Raw genomic sequence first — 19,859 nt, 5'->3', positions numbered from 1 at the left:
CATCTCTCTCTACTTGTAGGTCAGGAATCGCATCTCTCTGTGTTTGTACACTAGCAGGGTCCAGTTCTGGTCAAGACCTCTAGGTATGGAGGTTTAATGCAAATAAATAATAACAGCAATATAAGCCTCAAAAAGGGGCGAAGGGGTTCATTGTTAATAACACTTGTGTGCATACATGCACACATGCACATACACACAGAGGAATAATGGATCAAAGATTGAGGCACTTAACCTAAGACTCTGAAAATCCCTGGAGTTCAGCTCAGACTTCCAGTGTGATGCTGAGCAAGTGACTGAAGCTCAGATACTCCCAGACACCTAATTCCCATTGAAATCATACAGAGGGGTTTGTTCCCTACATACTTTTGTGAATTTGGGGCTGAGACCCTATCTGTTTTTAAAAGGTTTGATTGTTCTACCCCCCGACTATCTGGGCAACCTACTCCTGCTCCCCACCTCCCTCCAGTAAATCACCAAGGAAGTTCCTTTGTTAGAATAGCTTCAGACGGCTTCCTGAGTAAGGATATTTTTGTGAGGGCATTTTCCAAGAAAAGTGTGTCTATATGAAGTTTACCTCCAGAGCTGTGTCAGTAGGGGTATGGTTGTATTATTATTTTTTTATTATTATTATTTTATATTTTATTATGTTGTTATTATTTCACTATTTTTATGTTTCTCACCATGATAACTATACCCAGAAACCTTTAAGTGTAAACTAAGCCTTGATCTCTGACTGAGTATATCACACTGCTCAACCAGAGTGCTGCAGCATCCTGGGGTGTCATGAGATCCTTTTAAGGATACTGTGCAGTGCCACACATCATTAGCACTATTGGGTATGCAACATAATTCCCAGGATACTAAACCCAGAGATTTCAAATAGGAATCCATACTGTCAACATCTGTCCTGTTGCAGTCTTTCTGCTTCCTGTGCAACAGGAGAATTGCTCTATTATTTTTCTGTTGTCAAAAAACAAGTGGAAGTGTTTTTTTTCTGAGTGGTGTCTTGAGTCTAACAAGATTGAGAACCTCTGGTTTGCATAATACAGTTCTCAATACCTAAGCTAACTCAGGCACCAATAGCAGTACTGTTGCATCTACACAGTGCTTCATCTGGATGAATAGACCCTGCTTCTTACAATGTGGGTATCTGTATGGTACTACATTGTGTATTCTGTGCCTCAGATCTCCATGTGTGAAATGTAGATCATAGTAATTCCCTACTTCTAAGCTGTGTTGCAAAGACTGAGGATGTTCTTTTGTTACAGAAATTAGGACAGAAAAGATAACTGAGATAAGGGCAATCCATGCTCTGAAGAGTGCTTGCATTGTGTTCCTAAGGCATGAGTTTTATTTCATGTATACAGTCTCAGAGGTGTCTATGCAATGGGAAATCAGTACCACAGAAATAATGAATCCCCCATTAGTCCTGTGCGAAGCGGCTAGTATTCGCTCTGGATTCAGATTCAGCCAATTCGGGGGAGAGTAATTCGATTCACTGTCCCAATTCAATTTGGGCAAATCTGATTCGCAGATTCAGCTGCTGCCAAATCTCCGAATCAGCCAGGCCCATCCCCTGCCCCTCTCCCAGCCTGGCAATGGCTGACCTGCCCACCCCAGCTCCCGGCATTTGATAAAAAAACAAAAGCCCTGACTCAGCGGGTGGGGGGGCAATCCCTGCTGCCCCACACTATGGGGGGCTCTGCACAAGCCCCCTGACCCTCCCCCTCGCTCCCCCAGACCCCCCACAGGTGCCCCACCTGGGCCAGCTCCGGCCCTTTAAGGGGGGGTTGGCAGGGGTCCCCCCCATGGTCCCTTCCCCTCTCCCCTGCCCCCTACTTACCAGCACAGAGTCCACCAGGGACTGCCCGAATCATCAAAGCTCTCCGAATCTTTTCTGAAGATTCGGAGACCTTTGAATCGATTTGGACCTTTAAATTGGTCCCCTGATTCAATTCAAATTTGGAGATTCAGCCACCGAATCGGCTGAATCTCCTCTGAATCGAATCGCTACCCTAAGCTTTGCACAGCCCTATCCCCCATACAGGAAGAGCATAGTCTACATGCAGGAGTGGGAACAGAGCAATCAGAGTGGGTTTAATATATATGTTATTCTGTATGTAGCACATAACCATTATTTTTGAGTTATCAAAGGGTTAGAGTGTGTTTTCTTTGGCTCTGAAGGAAGTAGATTAGTTTTGGGTTGTGTTATGTCTTTTATCTGATCAAAACCTTTTTACAGTGCACATGGAAGCCAAGAAAAGAACAGTTCCCTCCTCCTAAAGATGGGAGAGAGCAGTTGTTGAAATTTGGTTGAAATGTCTGTCAGATTTGAAAGCTCTGAAATGTAAAGGGGACTTTCAGGCAGAGACTACCCAATGTTTAGAAAATATCCCTGGAGAGCAGTGAAGTCACTTGGCTGCCAGAGGCCTCAGACTTTTTGCTCCATGAACATAATAGGAACCTCTTAGTGACTGGAATAAAAGAACAAGCTGGCAGGCAATAAAGTTTTTTATCTGATTTATACCAGAAGTCACCTGCATGGGAACAATAACCCGTAACTTAATTTTTTTATCTGCATTTTCCTAGTTTCTAAGATGGAAATGGCTACCTGAACAGGGCACCTTATGTTTTGTATGCAGTGTTCCTAATTAAAAGCCTGACCCAAAGCACACTTACAGTGAATAGAAAACCTGTCACTGATTTCACTGAGCTTTGGATAAAAGCCTAGGTTTGCAGCTGGAAGACCTTTCAGATCTTTGTTTTTCTCAGGGGAATAAAGATGAGTTTTTCAAGGAAAAATTAAATGAACAGAGCAAATCAGAAGAACAATCCCTAGAAAAGTAGTCTGGTAATCTGGGAATCTCTAACAATGTGCAACTAAGCAATGGGTTAGAAAGAAAAAAAAAAGAAATTTCTTCCCAATCACAGCCAACAAGTGGGTAGTTTATTTCCTGAAGCACGAGGGACAATTTATTCAAATATTGTATCCTAACTGATGCAATTGTGGAATCTGACCTTTCATTGTTTGGGGGTGTGGACCCGCTGGGACACCTGTATTTAACCCTATTGAAGAAATTTCCTCAGTAAGATATTGTGGGGATAAGATTCATGGATTAATTAAGAACAGTGTATTTTTAAAGCAGTATTTCTTTGTATTACTTTAGTTTTGATCTAGTAAAGACAGCGAAAGCAATGCTGTTTGTTTTATAGCGCCTCTTCCCAAATGTAATTGTCCAGCCCTGAAAACCTGACTGAATTTACACATGTGAGGACCTCTGTAGTCCTCAGTAGAATTCACATGCATAGGATGCTTTTGGGGCTCGAGGCTACAAACAATTTATTCTCCATCCCTGGCTCCCCAGCTTATTTTTCATCTTCTCTACTTGGGGGAAAAACAGAGATTTTAATTCCCAAAGGCATTTTAGAAAATTCCCTAGCAGACCTATCTTTCATCTCCTTTTTGCCAGTGCTTCTATTTTGTTTTGAAGTGCTTGTATATTGAAGGAGTGTATTTCTAATTACGTTCTTATTGTGTCACTTTTGTTCTTATTCTTTTGTACAGTAGAGTGCTTAAGGAAGTGTGTAGGGGGATAGAAAGCCTAATACATAACTATAACAAGATATTACTTATGTTGGCTCGGTTCCTGTGCTGGTTGATGGTGGGTCTTCTGGTAGTGAGTCATTAGGGTTCAGTGTAGTTTTTCTCAGAAAGCAAAGCTGTAAGGGTAAGGGCTTTGTCACATGGGACACATCACCTGTTTTGTATAGATTATAGTGAGCATTACTGTACTGCGTTCAAAGTTCGAATGTGTTCTGAGCAGTCGCATGGTAATGCTTACTACAATTTCTAAAGTGATTGCTGACAAAATTTCTAATGTGAAGCATGCTGATTGTTGGTCTCAGCTCTGGCATCACACTGGGAGCCAGTTCAAGGGTCCCATGCAGTGCCACTGCTGATGGTCAGTCCCAGCCCTAACACTGCAATAGAACCACTTTAAGAGTCCACTGTAGTGCTGGGGTTGGGATCAGGAATCAGCAGCTGTGCTTGTATTATCTGCATGGAGCTGTCCTATGATGGATGAACACATGTTAATATGACCACGAGATACTCCTCCCATAAGAAGTCCTGAGTTTTCTATGATACTTGACGCACTTTTTAATCCTTGAATTTGCAAACTCTTACATTTTAAATGCAGTTAAGTGTAATGTGTTGGCCTTTTGCATATTTATTGCTTCTATAACTTAGCCAAATGAGGACTTCAATTCCCTGATGTTTATAGGAACTATATTTGTTTCTGTGAATCTATTCCTATTGTTTGTGGTTGAGATAAATCAGGATGATTTAGCCTCTTGGCTGGTTTGGTGAGTTTTGTTTAGTCCCTTCCTCCCTCCCCAAATGCTTTGAGTTTCCAGTCCTGCAGAAAGTAGTCTAGAGCAAGTTAAATCCTCCACCCAGCCAGTTAACCAGAGATAGCAGAGTTGAATGCTAGTGGCACATCAGGCTGGGTTCTTCTTCCTTGCCATAGATGGGTTAGCTTTGTTTGTTGGGTAAGTGTGGGGAAATCTGAGACTGAGAACAAGCTGAGCGTTTTTCTGTGAAGTCAATAATTACTGTTCCTTCCCTTCAGTTGCAGGGAAACAGATAACAAGTCCCAGAAGCCCTTATCATCTGGAATGGAGAATGACAGAGTTTTCAATGACCTCTGGGGCAAGAACAACATGCCTGTCATCCTTAACAATCCCTACTCAGAAAAGGAACAGGTAAGTGCTGTGCTCCCTGTGGGTGCCCTTGGTGAAGGAACAAGCATCAGGTGAGCTGCAGCCTGATTTTCATGTACAGTACAGTTCCATGTAGAAAAGGCCTGGTGCTAGATGAAGATTAGAGGTTTGGCTTGCGCATGGGGCTTCATTTAAAGGTGCCAGCCTGGAAGGGATACAGAAGAAAAGAGCATGTTGGAGGAGCAGATACAGCTCCTCAAGGACTTCACTGGAAGATAGGAGAGCTCAGGCTCTTGCAGGCCTATACTGTGCTGCAGTAGAGGGACTGCAGATGGGCTACTGCACAGTGAGTGGTATTCCTTAATACCTGTATTAATAAACCAATTATAAGGCTTCTGTCTCTTTGAGGCTGTGACCATGTGTGAGATGGCTTCTTGACTAGGGCTGACACAGGGGGAAGTCAGCAGAGCATAAGGAGCCCTAAACTGTTCCTTTTGATTGAGTCCATGTAGGAGCAGTATTTTCAGGAAAGTATGCCCAAGTCTTCTCTGAGCATAGTAAAGCAATGGTTCAGTTGTGATTACCTCTGTGTCTACAAGTGGCCATATTCTGTACAGTTAACCCAGTGCACAGGACCATCCCTGTGAGGGAGCGAATCAGAGCAACTGTCCCAGACTCCGTGCTTTGGGGGCCCTGCAAAGCTGAAATGACTTTGCATCCAGCCACTTGCCACCCCCCTGCTGTCATGTCTGGGCTCTGCACAGGCTTATTTGCCTTGGGCCCCGCACCCTTCCCCGGTCATCTCTGCCAGGGCAGGCCCATTTATTTCAGTGGAATCAACCAAGAAGATGCTACAGCCCATCAAGTGCAGAAGCCAATTTCTGTGCTGCCCTATGTGCTTGGCTCCAGTGGAGGAGCTGCAGCTCACACTGAGTGCAAGTCTCCAAAGCTGTTTTCTTTGTACACACAGTTCAGAGTTCTGCCCCTTTCATAATGTGGGTTGTTTGCTAGCATGAAACAGGATTTCCAGGAAATGTGCAGAGTGGTGCCTAAAGATAAAGCAGACCTAGCTCCAGCTTTAAAAACTCCACAACGGAACATAGCGCTTCCTGGCCAGATCCAGGCATGCAAGTATGTGCAGTTTGTGGCACTGCAGACCTCTTTGTGGTGCCACAAACAGCATGTCTGGCATGTTAAAATGTGTCCGCCACTGCAAATTTGCAACACGGGGGCAAAATTTGCTATCGGGAAATCCTGGTAGCAAAAAAAAACTATGAAAAAAAGTGTGCTGGCAGACACAGAGGCTCATTCCTCTAGTTCTGCTCCAGCTCCTCCAGCACACCAGGAACCAGAAGGAGAGGAGAAATGGGAGTTTCCCCAAAGTGGGGTATTTTGCCACATACAAAAGCGCACGTGCAGGGGCATGTGCAGTGACAAAAAATAGCAGCACAATTTTGTGCCGCTACTTTTTTTGCTGATGCAAGAGCACACTCCTGCTTGTGGGGACATGCCCTCTGAGGGCTAAGAAATGTTGCTCAGCATATTTCTATGTTAATCTGTCTCCTAGCACTTTGCAAGTAACCATTCATTCTCACACCACCTTGCTGAATATGTATTATTCCTGGGTGAGCAGAGAGGACAAAGAAGGAAAGCAATCTTTTCATCTTCTCCAAGACAGTAGGATCACACCAGATATGTGGTAGTGAAGATTATGGCTTCTGGACTTTTTGGGTTAGGTTAATTTCTCAGATGGGACAGGTGTCACAAGCAAGGTTGGAAATTGAGAACTCCTGATGCCTAGCCCAGCACTCAACACTTTGCCCCATCTCCTTGCTCTAATTCACTGCAGATCACATGGTAAAGAACAAAACCCAAGGGGGAAAAACAGGTTCACAATCAAGCAAACAATCAGAGAGCCTTTGATATTGCCTTTGTCTTGACTCTAAGTTCCTGAAATAAAAGTGGCCCTGGCATATGCCTCTTCCTGGCTAAGAACAATCTGCACTGTACAAACTCTTCTCTAAGGCTAGGGACAGGCATTCAAAAAGCCAGTGGCTGAACCGATTCAAACTTTGAAGGTTAGTCTAACCTGCCTACGCTGAACTGGTTTGTAACAGGACAAATGTGCTCTCTGGACTGAGGCAATGTGGGCACATGCCTGCTGTTGCTCAGGCTAGCTGCAGGGGGTGCTAGAGTCAGGCACTTACTGGGGACAAAAGCCCCTGTCATGCTGTGGGGGAGAGCGAGCCCCTTCCTGGTAAGGGGCTGAGCTGTGGGCTCGGGCCACGCATGGCGGTACCAGGCTGGGGCAGCACTAGGCCGGGGCAGCACCGGGCAAGCCCCCACAGCCCCTCTCCAGGAAGGGGCTCGCTCTCCCCTGCAGTGTGTCAGGGGCTGCCACCCCAGTAAGGGCCCTGCCTCCTCCTGCTGCAGTGGCAGGGACAGAGCATGGCCAAGCAGGGCCCGGGGGTGGGGGGCAGGGGCAGGGTTATTCCTTCTCCCTCCAGCGTCCAACCTAGTCAGGGGCTTATTCTGGCCAGGGAGCCACCCATCTGCCAGTGTGGTAGAGGGGAAACTAACTAACTAACTCTGCTCCCTGCACCTCTCGGCCTCAGGGGCCATGGTGCCCCCCTGCTGCGGCAGCGAGTGGGGAGTGTGGGCAGACCTGGCTTGAGTCCCTGCCAGTGCAACAGAGAGTGGGGATTAAACCCCTCTAGCCAGACCCCTGCTCCTGCTGGGTCCTGCAGGGAACCACACTCAGACAGCATGCTGGGATGCTGGGGGAATCTGGTTTAATTCAAACTGGCAAAGTTTCTGGGACAGACATTGCATAAACTGGTTTATCGCAAACCAGTTTCAGCCATTTTGAAACAGGTTTATGTGCACTGAATGTCCATTCTGTTACAGGTTTAAACCAGTTTCTGATCACTTAAACTGGTTTATGTGTAATGTCTGTCCCTGGCCTATGAGATTGCTTTGCAAGGGTTGATGTGCTTTCTTTCCCTACCTGAATTTTCCTTCTCACTTGGCTTCAGACTACTCTTCCCAGCTCGGTTTTTATTAATATGGTATGTCCTTATTTATGGGATCCCAGTCAGGATTAGCCAACGTTGTACAAGGTACAGTATTCACATTAGGGCTATGTGAAGCTTTGGGTGGTGATTCGATTTGGAGGAAATTCAGCCCGATTCAGTGGCCGAATCTCTGAATCCAAATCAAATCAGGGGACCAATTAAAAGGTCTGAATTGATTCAAAGCTCTCTGAATCTTGAGAAAAGGTTTGGAGAGCTTAGATGATTCGGGCACTCCCTGATGGCTGCAACAGGAAGCTGCAGCCATTCCAAGCTGGAAAGTAGGGGGTGGCAGAGAGGAGAGCTGGGAGAGGGAGGAGGGGACCATGGGGGGACCCCTGCCAGGACCCATCCCCTGTCTGCTCCCCCAGCCGCCCTGCCTGACCCCCACCCGCCCCAGCTCCCAGCCCTTTAAAGAAAAGCCCAATGCTCACTGGGTGCTGCTGGGCAGGGGGTAATTCCTGCTGCCTCCCACTGCCCCACGCTATGTGGGGGGCTCTGCACAAGCCCTCCCACTCCCCCCCCACCCCAGCCCCGCTATGGCTGCCCGTGGCTCTGGCCCTTTAAGAAAGAAAAAACAAAAACAGAGAAAAGCCCTGGGACTCACTGCTCCTGCAGTGCTCTCAGGGCTTCAGGGGGTTTGTGGAAGAGTCCCCCACATGGCATGGGGCAGTGGGGATCAACCCCCTCTGGCAGGAACGGTGAGTCCAGGGTTTTCAAGTTTTTTCTTTTTTTCTTAAAGGGCCGGAGCTGTGGGGGGTGGGGCTGGGAGAGCTGGGAGGGTTAGGGGGCTCATAGAGAGACCCCCATGCAGTGGGGGGCAGCGGGGGTCACCCCCCTGCCTGGCAGCACCTGCTGAGTCTGGGCTTTTTATCCAAGTGCCGGGAGCTGGGGCGTGTGGGGCAGCCATTGCCGGGCTAGGGGGATGGGCCAGGGTGATTCAGCTGAATCGATTCAGGACAGCGATTCAAATCAACAAATCGAATCACCATCCTCCAAATCAGCTGAATCCAAATCTGAAGCGCATACTAGCCGCTTCGCCCAGGCCTAATTCCCATGTAGGATGATGTTGCTCTAAACTGTTTACAATAAAAATTCAAAACCCAGCAAAGCCATGCTGTCCCTGATCTACCTTATCATCATCCGGCACTGGTGGGAGATGACATGACTTGCCTAAAAACACTTTAAAGATCTTGATTAAGACCAATATTCCTCTGTGTGCCTTCCAGGGAATTACGTTTTGCTGTATATTTATGGGAACTTTTTATACATAAATATTTAAAAGTATTTACAATCTGTTTTTCAAGATGTGTACTTGGGGACTTCTAATACTGGATCTTGCCTATACAAGGGCAAATACCAGTAGGGCCAGAAAAGGGTTTCTAATCCCCTAGCCCTATGCCTGTCTATTGGATAACTCTTTCTCAAATAATCTCTATGCTTCTGTCTTTGTAACACACATGTATACAAGGTCTCCCTTACTCCAAACACCCCTCGCTCCTTGAGAACCTGATTCTACAAGAGGCTGAACATTATCTATGAGGAGAATAATGTCCTTAACCCCCTCATTGACCTGAAGGGGATTGAGGAGCTTGGTATTTCAGACAACTGGGCCTTGACTCTCTGCCAGGTCCTCAGTGTCCCATCCTTGGGCTGCATTGAATGTTCATGGTAGACAATAATCAAATGCGTAAAATTACTTTGGGACTCCAACAAGTTCAGGGCCATTATTACCTTTCTAACTATCTCAGGGTGCTTAGGCATCTCTTGTGAGTGAAAGACAAATGTCTAATCTGCATGTTAATGAGCTCAACCTGTGAGAATATTGGTTGGGGTTGGGTGCATCATATGGGGCAAGATTAATTATTCAAGGTCTCTAAATATGCTTTTAAAAAGGAGGTGACAAAGGCTTTTAAATAAAGGAAAACACCCAAAAACATTATTGTCTGCGTTGCGCACATTAAGGAGATGCAGATCTATCCTGAGGTTCAAGGGTCTGGTTTGGACTGAAGGAAAGTCACTCAATTCAAAGTCTGAAAATCTGTGCTTTATGGAGCTGTAGTTGAGTGAGATAGCGCAGTTGGATCTTATAACTATGCAGATGATTTTAACCTATGTTCTATATGTAATATCAAGACACAGAGACTTGAGCTCAAGGGCCATATTATACTTAGCTAAGCTGCCTTGGTTAATGTATGGGAGGTGAGAAGTATTGTCAGTCCTCTCCCCGCTAAAGTTATTGCTTTGGTCCTTGCCCTCATGGCTGTAAAAGCACTGTCTTTTATGTGCTTTGCTAAGCTTATTGCATGTGTATAGCTGTGACTATAAGCATTCTATAACCTCCTGTATTCAGAGCTTAATTTCTTTCCATGTTAGTGCTGCTGAAATCCCTAGTCTTAAGCTGCTATTAAACTCATTTTTTCCCCCTAGATGTTCTGGCTTTCCTTTTATCCTTCTTATCTATATCATTATACAACCTCCTTTGGTGGTGGCTTTGGTTTCTCTAAAAACTTACTGCTTTCCCAGCTCTAGCCAGCCTTAAAACTTACACTATGCCAAGCAGGTCTGAACTAGGTGGGAGCAGGGATGAGTGAGAGAGGTTGTATCAAAAGCCACATACAGGCATTTAGTTCCTCTTGGGAGAGTCATTGCTCTCCCAGAAGATAGCACGAGTATACAGATGTTTAGGATTTTTCTTCCAGGGTAAAAATGACTGCTCTGAGAAAAAAATAACCTGGGAACAACCACTGTTAAATCGCTCTCACTAGAGTTTCTCCTGAGACAGAGAGAATATCTATACAACTTTACCCTTCTGAGAGAAGTCACAGCACAATCCTTCAGTATCCCAGGGTGCTCTGCTCCTCCCCCCCCCCCGCCTCCTTCCCCATAAGATATGTGTCACTTCGGATGTAGTGTACTCCAGTCAAACAGGAAGCAGAACACTCCCCCTTCACCATCCCGCATTGTGCTACAGGGAGATGCAGGCTGCCCCTGAGTGGTCTGAGTCAGCCAATCAGGGCTACCCTGTGCACTGCTGCCATCTGTCACCAGACAGACTGATGGAGCCTGCAGAGCATGCTGAGATGTGTGCACAGGAACCCTTTGGCTGTGCAGCATCAGCACTACAAACTCTTGACTCTTCAGGGACTCTGCATTTGAACATCTGTTCAGGTGTCTCAGGGTAAGTTTTCCTACCAGGAAAACAAACCCAGGAGAATTCTCCCAGGTCATTTGAATGTGTGCATGCAGCCAAAGTATATCCTTCCCAGTGTAGGGCCTCATGCCGTCTTGTCTGTACATGGCCTTATCACTGGCTGTTGGCTGCCACCTGATTTTAAAATCTTCCCCACAGATGTTTCTTTCTCTCCTATATCTTGAAGCATCTCTGGGTAGTGGCAATGAGCAGCATTCATTTGAATGATCTGTGTTACATGGGGCATAGCCAAGACATGTTGCAGTTACTGGATGGAGTGGTGGGGTTAATACAGAGCAGAATGGTCACTGTCCTGAAGAGTTCCACTGCACTCCTTGAGAACTGCTTCTACATTGGAACCAACTACAATCATGCTGGCGACATCTCGTTCCTGGCTTGGCAAAGGTTAACCATGGGATTTTTGCACATTTTTTAAAAATTGACCTGGTTGAGTAGCTTATTAAACAAGTGAATACACATTAAAACATTTGTACAGAAATGCTGTCAAAGCAGATTGGGTGTGGGTCTCACTGCTGACCTTTGTGTAGTCACACCATCCCTTCTATTTCTTTTCCACAAATGAGGCTTTCGAGAGCCCAGTACCCTGCACATTGACTTCACTGATTTGCATCCAGTTAACTTAACTTTCCATCATCACTACCAGCACCTGTAAAGAGCCCAACAAAATCAAGGAGGCAGTGTTCATTCATCATAGAATGAAGACAGCCATTTGTGTTTCCAACTTCCCAGGACTGTATGGCCTTAGAAAGATGTAAAATATATAAATTGTTGTTAAATCCCTGAAATAATTATGTCTGTTTGCTTTCAACTTTCTTGTACATGGAGGGGATAATCAACTGAGGCAAATCTATCTTAGATCAAAACCATGGGGTCTAATTCTCCATCACCCTGTACTACAGGGTAAAGCAAAGGAGGGAAAAGCTACAACCAGCATGAGCACTTTGCTCCCAGATCCATAGGCTATTATAGAGGCAAAGGATATAATTTATATCACTGACTTGCAAGCCACTAGGGGCAGTCCAGCCCCTCACACACTTCTAACAGACCCCTGTATTGCAGCACAGTTGCAATGGTTTCCATGAACCTGTTTGTCAGGGAATAAAAACATGTTAGCCAGCCCCCATCCTTGGTTAGATTACCCTTCTCCACATCCCTCCCACCATGAAATACATCTGGTAGTGGGGCTTCCTTTAGTATTTCAGGGGAACAAGGTTGTAGCCTTCTCTGCTCTCAAAGATATTCCCTAAAGTACAGCCTGTTTGTGCTAGCACAAACCAATGACCCACCTCCACTTTTTCCCTGTCAGATGCCCAGCCAAGCAAAGCAAATACACAGGGGGCTGGATGGCACTCTCGCATACATATGTAACAACGTCAGAAGGCTCACTAATCTGCACACTTATGATAAGTACCAACATGCTCCATTGTAAAAGTCTTTTGCATAATGCATGCGCACCCCTGACTGCTACATTAATCTCTCCATTTGCCCCGCTCTTGAGTGACTAATATTGCTGCTACCTAATTAAAACATAAAAGGATTGAATATAACCGCTCTGACAGAGCCATGGATACTGTTTGGTTTCAAAAATGCAATCCAATGAAAGGCTGAGTGGACAGGCTTAGAGCACTTTGCCCTTTTCTCTTGGTTGTCAGTTCATTTATGGACACACTGTATGCAGTTTCAAATCGAAACAATTCAGTCTCTCATTAGTGCCATTGCCTAGGAGATCACAGGACACATCTTTCCCTGCTCAGTGAGAGATAATGAATCTCTGCCTCTCACCTAAGTTTCTCACTCTGCAAAGTTTCTACAGGGGAAACTTTGAAAATGCAACACTGAGCATCTGAGACAGGCTCACACTAGATTTTTTGGATCCATGTTTCAAACACCCTGAAGTCTATTAATGTTTGTAGCCAGTTGTTTGGTTTAGACACTTCTGAAGACAGGGGCCATGTCTCTACTACAGGAGTGCTGCTGCTGATTTAACTATAATGATTGCACTAGGATGGTTGGGCCCTTTGTGTAGACGCAACTTTACTGGCAGAAGGGACTTTTCTGTTGCCAGAATTATACCATATCCCCTGAACAGCAAAAGCTTCTTCCTGTCAGCAGAACCACACACCAGGTGTTGGCCAATAGAGCTATATATGTGTGATGTTTCACATCCTGAGCTAACATCACTTTGCTGGTGGAACTTAGCTCAAGTGCCTTGGATTTACAAAACAGTGAAGAATCTGGGGAATACCAGGAGTACTTTACTAGGTTAGAAATAGCAGGGCACGTCTACACAAGATGTTTACTGTGGAGTAGACTAATTAGCTCTGCAGTGAAGTCTCAGCATCTACATTGTGCAGGGCTATTAGGCTGGAGTAAAGTAATAAGCTCTGCAGCAGGGTAGTACTTGTAAATACAAGTACTATCCTGCTGAGAAGGTTTTACTTTGCAGCACCACACATGTAGATGCTGACCGAGCTGGCTGGGGCACAAGGGTGTTTCAGCGTGGGGGCTGCCTGCATTCAATAAGCATGAATTTTCATAGTAATCCCTGGGGCATTTACTAATTTGCAGCAATTTGTCTAGCAGCAGGGACACACAAAGGAAACTTGTTTGTATTTGTGTGTTGTTCATCATTGTTGGCAGCCCCTTGATAGGAGAATGACAGGCTTCCAGTAAATAGGGAAATCATCATTTTGATGTGCTTTTATGGAGTGAAGATCCCAGGGATTGTAAATGGCCAAATTTGCTTTTCAGTTATGGTGGTGCACTCCATTTGAATTCAGTGAGAATATAACAGTTGCCCTGGCCCTGGCCTTGGCCCTAAAGTTGCCTAACTTAGCTGAAAAATGCACGTGAAGGCTGCTGCCCCTACCAATCATAAGCCTGGTCCCTTAAATGGGACTAAAAAATTATAAGACTTTACAGTTAATTTTGGGGGTTCTTTTTATTTGCTTTCAGATTCTGAAACTTTGGGAACCACTTTGTAAAGGTGTTTTCTGGAATGACAAAAGCTCTAAACCTAGTAATAGTAGGCATCTGTCTGTCTCGCAAGACAATAGAATTATGCCAAGTGAGACATCAGCTCACTGAATGTAATTCTCACTCAAAAGATAAAGCAAAGCTAGATACACTTTTCCAGGGTACAAAAGCCTGAGCAGTGAATATGAAGACACTGAGGTACCCACACTCCAGTGTCCCCCTCTCAGTCTTGTAGGTTTGATCCAAAGGAAAGGCAGGTACCAGTATGTTTGACTCTAAACATAGTTTTTTGAGAAAGGGAAACCAGAAATTCTCATCTAATCCCAAAGTGATAGGAGCTGGGACATTAAGAAACAGTCATCACAAGTATTGTGGGAGTTGGATATGCAGACCACCAAGATACACAGATCACAGGCACTATAGCAGAGCAAGCATAGTTGTAGAGGGTGAATCCAGAATCTATGGACACAGTATGATTTAAAATCATAAACCTATGTAGCTTCCTTCTTCCTGTTGTATGTAGTAGTAGTCATTAGAAGGTAGCCAGTGCTTGGTCTGATATTTTTATTTAAGAGTCACTTTAAATTGACCAACGTAGTATTGTGGCTGCCATTACCAATATCACTGTCAGTGGGCACATCCATACATTCATTAATGTGCTGTAGTTACTGTGCATTAAGTTTAGTACTTGTGTAACAAAATACTAAATCAATGTGCTGTAACCAGTGCTACTGTACAGTAGCATCACCACATGCCTTTTTAGTGACGCTACTGCGCTGTAGTCTAATGCTACTTCACAGTAGCGTATTAGCACTGTTTTTGATGTAACATGCTACTGAGCAGTAGTATTAGGTTACTTCATATTTAGCATCTTGTGTAGATGTGCCCGTTATCTGATGAAGTAAGCCTTCTGCTTATAAAACTTATGTCATGTATCTCTGATGTATTTAGTCTGTACAGTACAAATCTACCCTGCCTTCCTCCTGACTTCAGACTAACATGGCTAGCTATCTTGCTCTGCCGTTATCTAGCCAACCTAAGGAATCCAAGCCATGAAAGGGTATTCGTAAATGTACTTGGATATGATTCCTGACCATTTCTCTATAGGAAATATAGTAAAAGGCTTTGACAGTATTGCAGTTATCTGGTAAGGGCTTATGTTCTTCTGTAAAATAAGAGCTGTTTTCCTAAGTGAAATAGCAGTCTACCCAGGGGCAAAGACTGCTCTCAGTTCTGTATAGAACTGATGTTGTTACCTGGAGAAGAGCAAAGTTGTTTGGGGTTTTCGGCAGCATGACCAAGAGCAGAACTGGATATATGTCTGCAAAACACAAAGCATGGTAGACAGCTCTAGCTCTTGTAATTGCTACTTCAGATTTAAAAGGTGATTCAGCTTGAAATGTCTGACTGTAGAGTCCTTGGTGAGCATTAGAATGTAAGCCCTTTCTTTGGTGGCTTGCACTGCTGGCTGGGGGTCCATCACTAGTTATCTCCACAGCTAGCGGGCCTGTCAGCTGTGTCGAGTGAGTGAAGAGTAAAGACAGGATTTTTTTTCTCTATATTTAAATGTGGACATGAAAATAAATCCAATCTGAGAGAAGCATCTCAATCTGAAGTCACTGGATTATTTAAAGAGAGACTTCCATTAACATTGGATTAAAATATTTAATCTGCTTGTCCTTAAAATAGGATCCATCACATTCTCATCTGCTCATCCATGAAGCTGGTTGTGCTGAAACAAGTGTTGCTGTCATCATGGCTCATCTCTTCCTTATTCAGTCTTTTAGTTATGTCTGAACGCCAAATTAGTGTCACTATAGCCATTTTATGGTGTATGATCTCATGCCATGGCTTCCTCACATGTTCAAGAAGGAGCATGAATCTCTGCACTGATTACAAAGTGGATATTGATAAATACAGGATTTTTTTTCCTGATTCTTGGTATAAACTGGAGCAGAGCTGAGTCACAAAATTCAGATCCTAAGTCTGAATCCAAATGTGAACTTTCTCAAAGGTTGAGGTGGTTCAGATCTAGTTCTATAGAGGTATCCTTTAGCTACCAAACTCCACACTTGAAAAAGTTGGGTTGGATGCATTGTTCTAGCTTCAGACCAAATATGTCCCTTCATAATGTTCAGACTCTCTTCTAGAATGCCAAACGGTTGCACAGAAATCATCACCGTGCATTCCACTGAAAGATAAACTCTGAGATGAGATGCGTGCTGATGACTGGATGGAGTTTGTTAGCAGAAACTGACTTCCTCTGACGGTCACTAGAACTGTGGTTTTCCAGTGTCATATGTACAAGTTAAAAAATTTACCCAAAGAATCTTAGATGCAAATCTGAACAATTGTAGCCAAAGCATGTGCAGCAGGATCTTGTCCCTACAAGTTGCCTCCAGGCCATGTGCATTCATTGCTATGTCAGTCCTCACACAGTAAGATTTTTCCCCACAATTGTGGTAGGTCTGCACCTACACAGACTATGAAGGAGGACTTGGGAAGTGGGAATGAGTTGGGAGTAGTCAACCTGGACATAATTTAGCAATCCTTTCATTTCTTTTGTGTGCTTATCTTTGGCTCTACATTCTTGCAGCAGAAAGAAAGGTTGGTATTATAGAGGATGCCTTCCTTCTGTTCATTCCCTTGGAGTAATTATCAGATATTAACCAAGTCTTTCCTAGAAGTATTCATATCTTCATGAGCATTGAGATCAAGACCACATAATTCATCTTGTCTATGCTATAATTAGGATTTTAATCCAGACCTCCATGATGAAGAAATGAATATATTGTCCTATATTTTCCTGAACTTGCTGCTGAATGACAGCCAGACACTTCAACTTTATTTTTCCTTCCAGCCACCGCCCTCTGGGAGACAGTCTCCAACAAAAAATGTGGTGAATGGAAGCCCTTCCAAGTGCCCAAGGTTTGTTAAAATCAAGAACTGGGAGTCGGGTTCAGTGCTTCATGATACTTTGCATCTAAAAACAGCAATGGTGAGTAGGAATAAATGTTTTAACCAACAGTTTCTGAGCTTGGTGTAGTGGGTGAAGACTGATTAAAATGCATTCAAACTGCATAGCCATCTTCCAATTTAGAGATTCTATGACTGCACCTATAGCAGTGAAGAGTATGGCATGGGTGGTTTGAGTCACAGATTTCTAGGTTGTCGGATATAGATTTTGGGGGGGGGGAGGTTTTGGAGAGGGCTCCCCCTTTAGTGTAGGATAATCAATGTAGGACAGCTACAGAGTAGTAAGGGGAAAGATATAACATAGGGCCTGGATTTGAGAAGTTACAGAGGTGGAAGGTCTGTTGCTTTACAGCAGTTCCCAGTGCCTGGATGTAAGGCAGATGCTGAAATGGAAGGAATTGTCTAATGCTGGCAGGAAGTTGGTTCCTCTGAGGACAGTATAGAAGCCATCTTTGGAGACATAAAGGAGAGTGTAGAGCTCTACAACAGGCTTAGGTAAGACTTCTATAGACCGCAGTAGTCCATGACAGAAGGGTAGGTGAGGGAGCATAAGATACACCCCTGACTCGTATGCTGAGGTCAGGGTCCTATCCTAATAAATAAGTATGAAAATAAAAATATTAGAAATATTGTCAAGGGTGCCCAAGCTGAGACATCCCCTGTTTAGTGCAGCTGATCTCCACCCACTGGCCAAGTCAGGGTAGCCACTGGTGCCTTGAGTAACTTAAGGTCCATATATCACCCTTCTGTCTTCAGGCCACTGCGTGTACAGAGCAGGTCTGCCTGGGCTCAATAATGACACCTTCCCAGCATATCCGGAAGCAGGAAGATACCAGGACAAAAGAGGAGCTGCTTCTCTTGGCTAAGGATTTCATTGATCAATACTATTCCTCCATAAAGAGGTAAGTATTAGAAGGTTTCTTAATTTAACATGTGCAGAGCAATAACATTTCATATTTCCTCTGGTCAAAACATGGTGCAATCTTGTATGCACAACTGAATTTTGCTGCATGGAGATGAGCAAGAAACAGCATACCACTAGCTCTATATGTCATAGCTGAATGTGTACCCTGTGGCTAGTCCATTTTTAATCTGCTGGCTTCACAAGAATACAAGGAGCTATGGACCCCACTAATAGTGTTGCTCTGTGTTAGAAGTCCCTGGGGCTCTAGCATCCTGCATCTGTCCTCTGTGAGTGTGGTTAGCTGGGGATGCAAGCAGGGTCACACACACAAGACTATGATGTGTAGTGCTCTGTCTTAGTGTTAGAATACCCTCATGCAGTCATGGGGATTCTCTTCCATGGTATTCCCTCCAGTAGTGTGGCACATAGCACTTATTCTGTGCCTCAGTGGAAACTGTTGACTCCCCAATTCAAGATCATTCCCATCTTATTCCAAAGAGATACTTGTTGGGATGTGTGTGTGTATGCATGCATGCATGTGCATGTGTGCACAACCTTGTGCACAAGTGGAATCCAGAAAGATCCACTCTCTAGTGAACTGGAATTGGTGATTGCCACTTACTTCTTTCCTCCTGCTTTCAGGTTTGGCTCCAAGGCTCACATGGAAAGACTGGAGGAAGTGACCAAGGAGATTGAAGCCACAGAAACCTATCAGCTGCGGGACACAGAGCTGATCTATGGAGCAAAGCATGCCTGGCGGAATGCATCACGCTGTGTGGGCAGGATTCAGTGGTCCAAGCTGCAGGTTAGCATGTTCTTCTATGGCTAGAAACAATAAGTTGCCCTTAAAAGGACACCCTGTTGGTGAGCCTAGGAGATACTTTGGAAGAGGCAAACTTTTTCTCATGCTGCTATGGACATATTGCATACTGCTCTGGGCAGCAAATGCAAAGAGTGTAGCAGACTTTCACAGGGCTTTGTTCTGATGACCCTGAGCTGGAGAGATGCGTGTCTGGTAAAAGGCTGCCTGAATTGTAGAGGAGGTGCCTTCATTTGCAACACAGCAAATTGAAGACAATATTATTGTACTGCACAGTGTTTTGGGTTTGGGACTCTGAATGCCATGTGGTACTTACCCAGAACTGTGGCTCTGTCTTGGATGAAGGGCATGGGACTCCTTTCAGTAGTCATAGCACAGTGAAATGTTCTGTACTGATTCCTGAGCCTGAGAACATCAAATCAGCATCAGTATTGTGAAAGTGGATTGTGGGCAAATTAATCTCTGGTGAAGTAAACACACACGGGATAAATTTGGCCTGATACACTTTTGCCTGAAGGTTGAGGGTATCACTTGAATTAATTGTCTCCTGTGCATTTTGGTTGTAGCTGCTGTCTAAAGCTTTGCAGCAGCTCATAGACTAGATAAAACTGTCATACTGAACCTTGGTCTGGTCTGGAGACAGGAAATCAAGTCTCTCGCCTACACTGGGAAGCTTGGATATATTGTTTCTTTTATCTTAAATGTTTGATGGCAGAGTAAATGTGCCAGGCTACAAAAATGAAAGCACTGGCTAGCAGAGCAAGCTCTGAAAATGAACCCCAGTCCTAGATTCTCCAGTGACACAACCCCTCACTTTCCTGGCTTATGTCACTTCGGGTCTCACTTTAGGAGAGACTAATGGCAGTAGCAAAGCTGGTGGTAGCTTTTGGTGGTGGACCTGCCCATGGCTGGGCAGCCTGGGCAAGGTGCTAGAAGCAATAGAAAGTTGAAAACACTGAAATACTTTCAGTCTTGGCCTCTGCAGGATTTGGCTCCCCAGAGCAGAAAGGGCTTGATATATTAGGTCCTCCCATACTACAGGAGCAGGGACGGACACTAAATAGGTACCTAGCCATGGATAAGTAAAACCCTTAGCCCCAGAAAGTGCTTTCCATTGTGCTATGTTTGTAGTTCTGAGCCCTGGCATAGAGGATACATGTGCTCATCTGAGAATGA

At 44.6% G+C, this 19,859-nt stretch overlaps 1 protein-coding gene across 5 annotated transcripts in view; it reads left to right on the top strand.

Moving 5' to 3' along the window:
• Positions 1-19,859, top strand: part of NOS1 (nitric oxide synthase 1) — a 164,798-nt gene that overhangs the window by 100,941 nt on the left and 43,998 nt on the right. For all 5 annotated transcript variants that reach the window (XM_090062055.1, XM_090062059.1, XM_090062056.1 and 2 more), the window contains 4 exons: positions 4,632-4,764; positions 16,844-16,981; positions 17,716-17,861; positions 18,506-18,668. In XM_090062055.1, the coding sequence (XP_089918181.1) occupies positions 4,632-4,764; positions 16,844-16,981; positions 17,716-17,861; positions 18,506-18,668 (580 nt within the window). The remainder of the gene's footprint in view (positions 1-4,631; positions 4,765-16,843; positions 16,982-17,715; positions 17,862-18,505; positions 18,669-19,859) is intronic.

Source organism: Crocodylus siamensis, chromosome 9, assembly GCF_052110815.1.
Source record: "Crocodylus siamensis isolate JL-2025a chromosome 9, ASM5211081v1, whole genome shotgun sequence".
Classification (NCBI taxonomy): Eukaryota; Metazoa; Chordata; order Crocodylia; family Crocodylidae; genus Crocodylus; species Crocodylus siamensis.
This window is presented reverse-complemented; position numbering and strand designations above follow the sequence as displayed.